This window comes from Bison bison, unplaced genomic scaffold (assembly GCF_000754665.1).
Source record: "Bison bison bison isolate TAMUID 2011002044 unplaced genomic scaffold, Bison_UMD1.0 scf7180017864471, whole genome shotgun sequence".
NCBI lineage: Eukaryota > Metazoa > Chordata > Mammalia > Artiodactyla > Bovidae > Bison > Bison bison.
In genome coordinates this window covers 3,634,754-3,643,907 of record NW_011495032.1, presented here as the reverse complement: position 1 = coordinate 3,643,907, position 9,154 = coordinate 3,634,754, and the positions used below count along the sequence as shown (strand labels likewise).

At 46.8% G+C, this 9,154-nt stretch overlaps 1 protein-coding gene across 1 annotated transcript in view; it reads right to left on the bottom strand.

Annotated features, from left to right (window-relative positions):
- LOC105003815 (5-hydroxytryptamine receptor 5B) overlaps positions 1–9,153 on the bottom strand; it is a gene marked incomplete at its 5' end in the record, with an annotated part of 17,933 nt that extends 8,780 nt beyond the window's left edge. The window contains one exon of the mRNA XM_010861263.1: positions 8,419–9,153. Coding sequence (XP_010859565.1) covers positions 8,419–9,153 — 735 coding nt within the window. The remainder of the gene's footprint in view (positions 1–8,418) is intronic.
- Position 9,154: the final 1 nt, after the last annotated feature.

The following is a 9,154-nucleotide window of genomic DNA, read 5'->3' as shown; positions in this document are numbered from 1 at the left end:
CTTTGGCCACCTCGTGCTAAGAGTTGACTCATTGGAAAAGACTCTGATGCTGGGAGGGATTGGGGGCAGGAGGAGAAGGGGACGACAGAGGATGAGATGGCTGGATGGCATCACTGACTGGATGGACGTGAGTCTGAGTGAACTCTGGGAGATGGTGATGGACAGGGAGGCCTGGCGTGCTGCGATTCATGGGGTCTCAAAGAGTTGGACACAACTGAGCGACTGAACTGAACTGAACTGAACTGAATGTTGTCAGATGAACACCCTGAGAAGAACTAGAAAAAGAAAAACGGCTCCTAATCACTTCTGAAACCAACTGGTCGGGGTGGTGACACACAGGTCAGGCATCCTGTACAGCGAGGCTCTTCATGAGGCTGGCGGTGGGGACACACTCCCTGGTGACTAATCAAGCCCTGAGACCTCTGGGAGAGGACAGAGGACATTGAGCGGCATCCAGTCTTGGCTGAACGCAATCCGGATTGTAACTGGAATTCCCCATTTCTATCCAGAACTCAAAGGGTCAGGAGATGGAGTACCCAGGGCACCATTCTCTCTGCCCATGCTGTACAGAGACAACCAAGCTCCAAGTTGTACTTCTCAAAGGCACCTTGAAGAGAAAACTAACCAAAATAGCCCCTCAAAGTAAACAGAAGCTGTCTAAAACTTGTCTAACAAACTACAACAGGAAGTTTTCTCAGCAGCTTCCCTTGTGCAAAAGAAACCAGAAAATAAAGATGTTTCCTTGTTTAAAAAAAAAAAAAAAAAAAAAACAGAGTAGTAAAAGCAGAGCACTGCTGGGCTTGAAAAAAAATTACCTTTCCCTTGAGTGTAATTATATACACCACAAAGAACCGTTATGCTAAACTCGGGTATGATCATAACATAAAAGACAATCGCTACTATTATTATATTTGGAAAATATGAATTTGGTGGTGGGGGGTGCTTAATTACCCTGGGATGGCTAAGGACTCACTGGAGTTAGTACTGAGAAAGGGAAACTGTAATCAAGTGTGTTACTTAAAATTACACCACATTTGTTTCAGTTCTAATATCATCTGATCTAGTCATCCTCTTTTACGGGTGGAGGACAATGGAAGGTCCTCTGTTAAAGTTCTATCTTGAAGTCCCCAAACTCCCAGGCCAAAGAGTCTTGGCATAGAAGGAGGGTATAATGGAGAGTGGGAAAGTTTTGCCTTTTGCACAGGCATCCTCCAGCCTCAGTGTCCTGACATGGCTGCATAGGGGGCCATGGCTCCCCTGACAAACACTGCCATGCTGTGGAGAGTCCCAGTTCCTACTGCACTGTGGGTTCCATTCTTCTGAAGAGTGGGAGGGAGGCAAGACTGAGGATCACCCTCCAAATGGGCTTCAGGCAGTGCCGTAGGCACACTGGGCAAGCAGGCGCCTACAAGCCTTTCTGAGCAGCAAGTCCAAAGCTTTCTTTAATTTTCAAGGAATTCTGTGACCCATGAAAGGGTTAATAACCATGGAATTTGAATCTCATTCTTCTACTGAGAAACTCAATCTTCTCCAAGAACTACACGGATTTAAGAAGTAGCTTGTTGCAAGGTCACTGGGGAAGACACCTGATCCCTGCACCATCCCCCTTGTCTACATCCCCCTTCATCTCCCCTGCACTTTCCCCAACAATCCAACCAGGGAAAAGAGAAATAGAAGCAGAGATAAAGAGGCAGAATGAGTGTAATGATGGAAGAGAACAAGGAAGAAGTTTATAGCGAGGGGAAAGCCAGGGATATTTCTAAAAAGTCTAGAGAAAATGCTCCTTTGTCCACGCAAGTAGTTCTGGAAACTCTCAGACAATTAGATATCAGTCTTAAAAGAATCAAATGATAAGCCAGATGTATTGTTACCATACAATTTGATGAACAAACTTCACTTTTCTAAAGTTAAAATAACCTTACAATTTGATGAATAAAATTTACTTTTCTAAGGTTAAAATAGTCTTGCATGCTGGCATAGGACTGGTTTGAGTCATATTTCTTTTAATAGATGGAATCAGAATGAGGTTGGTGATTTTCCACCATCCTCTTCCCAGAGCTTAGCTCTGACTGAACTCTGGTCCCACACGTGGCTAGGTCCACAAGACCAACAGCCCCTTAGTCTTTGGGGTGGAACAAATGACGAGTAAACATTGAAGATGTGACAAAAACATCAAGTGTTCTGTATAGTTTTTAGGTAACTTAGGGCTTATATGCTGTATGCTTACAACACAAATCTAATCTGAAGGATTAGTTTGGAGAGGCAAATATTTTGTAATATGACATTACCTAAAACTCAGGTCCAAGTCGTTACAAACCCGATAGTTCAATATTACACATTTATTTTGACTTTTACAGGTTACAAAGTGTTTTTCCAAATATTGTCCATCTTTCAAGACCACTGTACTCTGGACAGAACACCTGTAAGACATTACTGTAGACTTCCCTGGTGATCCAGTGGTTAAGAATCTGACTGCTAAAGCAGGGGACACAAGTTCAATCCCTGGTCCAGGAAGATCCTACATGCTGCGGGACAACTAAGCCTGTGCGTCACAGTTACTGAGCCCAAGCTCTGGAGTCTGCAAGTCACAACTACTGAAGCCTGTGTGCCCAAGAGCCTGTGATCCACAACAAGAAAAGCCACTTCAGTAAGACCGCACACCGCAACTAGAGAGTAGCTCCCACTTGCCACAACCAGAGAAAGACCTCGTGCAGCAATGAAGACCTAGCACAGATGAAAAAATAAAATAATTTAAGACTTTATTACATTTATAATTCTGTAATTGTAGTTTACTAACATGAATCCCCGGAGAGCAGAGACCACTTCTATGAAACCTCAGAGGCTACCATGTTGCCTGGTACACAGGCCAGTACAAGTCAAATAACCTTGAATACCATCTGCGTGGCCTTTTGTGGTGGTTTTAAAATACATTCACAGGTTCATTCACTCATGTCCCAAAAGTGGAGCCTAATTCGCCTTCTCTTGAGGGTGGGGTGGAGTTAGTGACTCACTTCTAATGAATAGATTTTAAGGGAAGTGATGGAATGTAGCTTCTGAGACAGATCATAAAAGGCATTGCAGTTTTCCCCTTGCCTCACTCTCAGACTAGGGGAAGCCAGCTACCATGTTGGGGATGATACTCAAGCAGCCCTTTAGAGACCTCCCACTGACAGCCGTGTGAGCCACAGCTATAACCACAAAAGGCCTTGGACCAGACCACCCAGCTAAGCTGTTCCCAATGCCAGACCCACAGAAACTGAGTTCATACATGTTTGTTGTTTTAAGACACTAAAGATAGGAGTAATTGTTAAGAAATAAATAACTAATCCACCTATAATGGTGAGTAACAGCAGTAAGAGGTATAAAATAATAATTTATTATTTATAACTTATAAGTTAGTATAACTTATAAGAAAAATTGCAAAAAATAGTAATGAAAATAGTACAGTGGCCATCATTTAGGGTTTACTATTTTAGTTACTCCATATACACTGTTATCTCATCTACCCTTCATAAGAATGTTAAGAGGCAGATAGCAATATTTCTATTTTACCTACAGGGAAATGCAGATGGAGTTGAACTCACTTGGCTAGAGAGTTAATAAGTGGCACAAAAAGAATTGAAATCCAGGTCTTCTTGTTTCCAAATCCCAGGTTCTTAACCAATGTGCACGCTGTCTCCCAGCACATGTTTATTGATTGAGTGAATGAAAGAAGGTATCAACCAAGGCTGCATTATAACCTTCTTGAGCCTGAGGCATCCGTGCCTCTGTGGGCCATTCTTCCATTAAAAAATATTAAAATTATATTTTATGATCATATTATTATAAAGACTAATATAATCAAGGCTGAACTCATTATTACATATTCATTACTGTTATATTCACTTTCCCTCTAAAAGAAATTAAACAATTTCCATGGGCCCCTAAAAGTCTGGCGGCTCTCGGTGGTGTATCCACTATGCCTAATAAATAAGCATGCCCTGGTATCAGGCACAGCTATCAGACAAACAATTAAAACGAACAAAATGTTTGATGTTGCATTTTAAAAATCAAACAAACAATCTCTATTGACTTTGCTGTTTTCCTCTTCTAAGCAGTAAAGAGTATAGGATAGTAGGAAAGAATTATAACCCATGGGGGATGCATTAGGGACCGCAGAATATACTACATCATGGTGTCCCATCTATGAGATGGGAAAAAGGATGAGAGAAGCGGGTGGTGCCTCTGTATTCACTTGTGTTCAACTCTCCTACAAAGGCGTTCACAGTTTTGAGATCCTGCTCCCTATGGATGGGCTTCTGCAATGGCTCAGGAGGTATAGAATCCACCTGCCAATGCAGGAGACACAGGTTGGATCCCAGTGTCAGGAAGATTACCCGGAGAAGGAAATGGAGACCCACTCCAGTATTCTTGCCTGGAAAACCCTATGAACAGAGGAGCCTGGTAGGCTACAGCCCATGGGGTTGCAACGAGATGACACAATGAGTAACCTCAGAGCTATCTGAGAACCTGTCTTCCAGGATGAAGTTCTCAGAAAGTCTGCTAAAGAAAACAGAATTCTCAACTTTTAGGTTGTATTTTTTTTTCAGTTGACATCCCCATGACCCACCTTGACTGGGATATGACTGTCTCACTCCCATGAAGTAGATGCTTGTGACAGTGCTCAGAAATTAAATTCCTGGAGAAAGCACATCATAATGAAAAAGGGATGAAAAGAACAGTGATTTTATTGATAGATCCAGGACAGACTTTAGCTTCTCCACCCAGTAACAGTGAGGTCATGGATGAACTCACTTTATGGCACCTGAATTGGATCATCTGAACTGTGGTGCTGGAGAAGACTCTGGAGAGTCACTTGGACTACAAAGAAATCAAACCAGTCCATCCTAAAGGAAATCAATTCTGAATATTCACTGGAAGGACTGGTGCTGAAGCTGAAGCTCCAATACTTTGGCCACCTGATGTGAAGAGCCAACTCATTGGAAAAGATCCTGATGCTGGGAAAGATTGAGGGCAGGAGGAGAAGGGGGTGACAGAGGATGAGATGGTTGGATGGCATCACTGACTATGGACATGAGTTTGAGCAAGCTCCAGGAGATGGTGAAGGACAGGGTAACATGGCATGCTATAGTCCATGGAGTCACAAAGAGTAGTACATGACTTAAAGACTGAACAACAACAAAAATGAGAGCTATGAGGCAAAGATGGTTAATGCTCACCAAAGAGCCATAAGTTCCCCTAGCCTTCACAGCCAGCATCTGGCCAATGGACTGTGAACAGAAGGGACTCTTCTGGGTAAGGCAGGTAGAAGCTGCTGTATTTCCAGGTCTCACTTCCTCTTCCACAGCAACCTCAGAAACCACATGTTCAAGACAGCATAACTTAAAGATGACAAGGGGCCTGGACCCACAAGCCTGGAGAAGAGCAGAGAGCAGGGGGAGGGCCACCGGACCCACACTGAAGTTTGAGTGAGACTGGGTTAAACCATTAGTCTGGGGATTCTGTTACTCAGCGTATCTTAGCTTATCCTGACAAACAGACACTGTATGGCCAATGTGTCTGGAGCCTGAGGATTAAATAAGAGGAAGAAGGTAAAGGGTCACTGTGCCTGCAAGAGGAAACTCACTCAGTCAGCATTTCTTTCCATGTCTACTTTCAAAACTTGAGGCATGATTGCAGATCCCTCCCTGATCCTATTTTAGTGTTGGGAACCTAGTCACAGCATCCTGAAAAAGGTGAAGGGTGTGCACAACCTCATGACCAGAGGCCTTCGGCCTTCCTAAGTGCTCCCATCACCCACAGAAAGCAATAAAGACATTTTGCAGGACCTAAATTCAGCTCTACTCATTTCCCCTGGAATGCAGAGAAAAACAGGTTATACAGAGTGAAATGAGTCAGGAAGAGAAAAACAAATATCACATGTTAATGCATATATATGGAATCTAGAAAATGGTCCTAATGAACCTATTTGCAGGGCAAGAATAGCAACACAGATGTAGAGGATGGTCTTATGGACACAGGGGTGGAAGGAGAGGGTGGGATAAACTGAGAGAGTGGCACTGACATATATGCACTAGCATGTGTGAAACAGAGAGCTAGTGAGAAGCTGCTGTATAACACTCGGAGCCCAGACACGCCTCTGTGATGACCTAGAAGGGTGGGATGACCTAGAGGGGTGCAAAGGAGGCTCAAGAGAGAGGGGAAGTATATATACTTATGGCTGATTCATGTTGTTGTACAGCAGAAACCAACACATCATAAACCAACTATCCTCCAATTAAATTGTTTTATAAAGCAGGTGGGGGAAGGCACAGACAGAGTATTTCTGGCACATTAGAATTAATGTATTTCTGGCAGGTTAAAATTTCTGTTTGGGTGTGGTCAACAAGCTTGCAACTGCTGACTCTGCAACATTACCCAGGAGTTTGAGTGATGGCTTGCTGGAGCCTAAAGAAGCAGGATGTTCTGGAACCCATCTCATCTACAACCTCAGCATCATATGATTCAAGACTCTTAGCCATGACTTAGACCAATGTTGTGTCTTAGAGGAGAAAGCTTGCAGCCCAAAATGTGAAAGAAGCTCATTGCTGGCAGGTGGCTAAATCACCAGGCTGCCCTGCCTCCCAGAGAACTTTCCCCCTACAAGTGACCATCCTGATTGTCCAGATCCCCCATCATCCAGGCACATCTGCTTTGTTATCAACTGCTTGAACAGGGTCTGTCAAAAATGAATACTAAACTCAGGCATGGCAAGCCTTTCTGGCATCCATTTCACCATGATTTCTCTGGGTGCACCCTGGATCGATGTAGCTAGTAAAAGTCTGCCCTGCCTTGGCAATCAGATAGAAAAAGGATAATCACCCCAGGCATTTCCAAGGGACCTTTCAAAGGATATCATTAATTCTGAATAAAGCTCTCCCCTAACAACACTTTCCAATTATAGACTTGACATTCCCCGTTTTATCCGACAAAACTCCTCTGCCATTTCATGAAGGGTGTCGGGGGCGGGAGATGCCTGCTTTTAAAAATACACACATTTGAATAACCTAAGCATCTGAGTTAACTTACAAAATTAAAACAAAGCTAACAAGAAAAAAACTTACCCTCTTTCTTTCCCTCCTCATGTCCCCTTCCCCTGGTCCATACATTGTATTAGGAAAGAGGCAATAATTCCTAAGCCCACACTCACCCAAAAGAAAAGTTCGAGGCTTCCAGGGTGAGGAGGGAGCTAGGATCTATTAGGGTCTGGCCAAAAGGCAGAGGGGCTTCCCAGGTGGCTCAGCAGTAAAGAATCTACCGCTGTGCAAGTTCGATCCCTGGGTTGGGACGATCCCCAGGAGGAGGAAAAGGCAGTCCACTCCAGTATTCTTGCCTGGAGAACCCCATGGACAGAGGAGCCTGGTGGGCTAGAGTCCATGGGGTCTCAAGAGTCTGACAGGAATTACAGACTAAAAAACAAACAAAAAAGGCAGAAAGTCCCCATTCTAAAGACAGTGGAGAGAAGTTTTGCCAAATGCAGGTTCCTCCCTCTCATTCATTCATTCGTTTCCGGCGCCCATTGTAGATTGCCCGGCAACGCCCTGGCCCTGAGGGTCCCCTCGCTCCAGGCAGCACTGCGACCCCTCCACCCCCGTTTGCCAGGCACTGTGCCAAGTGTCTGCATTCTTTATCTCACGTAAGCCAAGAGCCCTATTACGTCTAAAGAGGAGGAAACAACGCCCACAGAGATTAAGTAACTGCCCCAATGTCCTGTCACTGAAGGATACCACTGAGGTTGAGACAGTGAAAGAAAAGTGATACTTGGATTCATTTTTATCCTCCCTTTCCCCTTGGCAGGAAGCTGGCCAATAGAGTGAATAGTCTCGGGACTGCAGGGGTGAATGAGGGTGCAGTGGAGACAAAAATACGGGGCGAATGGTCACAGAAGGTTCAACGGCAGGACGAATTTCCAGCCTCCTGCGGTAACGCTTGGTCTAGCCGCGGCTAGGTAACTGGCGACTGACTCCCACGGATACAATAGCTCCAGGAGAAAAGCAACGGAGGGCACAGGGGATCCGCCGCGAGCTCAACGCTACCGAGCAACACTGCTCCTGCCGCCCCTCTCAGCCGCGTGGTGCCGCGGTGCCCGCTCCAGCTCCAGTCCTAGTGGGTAGGTGCTGGAACTCCTTCCCCCGCCCCGCCCCTCCCCGCGCACCATCTACTCATGAACCCTTCGTGTGCACGCCAGGAGTGAGTGCTGAGCTCCCCCGCGTGCGCTGCAGCAGAGCAGATGGCAAACTCCGCGTGCGCTCCGAGTGGCCAACCTGAAAAGCTTCCGCCAAGTATGCAAACTTGCACCTCCAGCTCTCCCTTTCGCCAGGCTTCCTCGTCCCTCAGCGACCCCTTTCCCAAATCCCCATTCCCCAACCCGCGCCTCACCTGCACGGTGGAGGGCAAGGGTAGCACAGCCCTGCAGCGGCGACCGAAGCGAAACTTGGCCGCCTTATATATCTTCCAATAGACAAACAGCACCACGCCAAGCGGCAGATAGAAGGCGCCACAGGTGGAGAAGACGGCGTAGGAGGGTTCCTGGCTCACCTGGCAGCGCTGGAGTCGAGCGTCGTAGGCCTCGCCCCAGCCGAAAAGCAGTGGTGCGAGGGCGATGAGAGCGGAGAGCGCCCAGGTGAGCGCGATCATGAGCATCGAGGCGCGGCGGCGGGTGCGCAGCGTGTACTGCAGGTGGCGCGTGATAGTCCAGTAGCGGTCCAGGGCGATGGCCGCCACGTTCCAAATGCTGGCGGTGCAGCACATCACGTCGAAGGAGATCCACACGTGGCATAGACTCCGGCCCAGCAGCCACCGTCGCCCCGCCGACAGCTCGCTCACCAGGCTCAGGGGCATTACCAGCGCTGCCACTAGCACGTCCGACACGGCCGTCGAGGCCACCAAGTTATGCGGCACACGGTGAAAGGCGCGGACCCGCAGAATGGTGACCAGAACCAGCAGGTTCCACAGGAACGTGGCCGCTATCAGCAGCACCAGCAGCGTCACTACCAGTACCGAGAAGACGGAGAAAGGCGGTTCTCGAGCCGGCGGGGCCGCACCACCTGGGGTCGATCCGATGACCCCGCTAGGGTTTGGGCTACTGCTGAAGGCTTCGGGTCCCAGGCGAAGG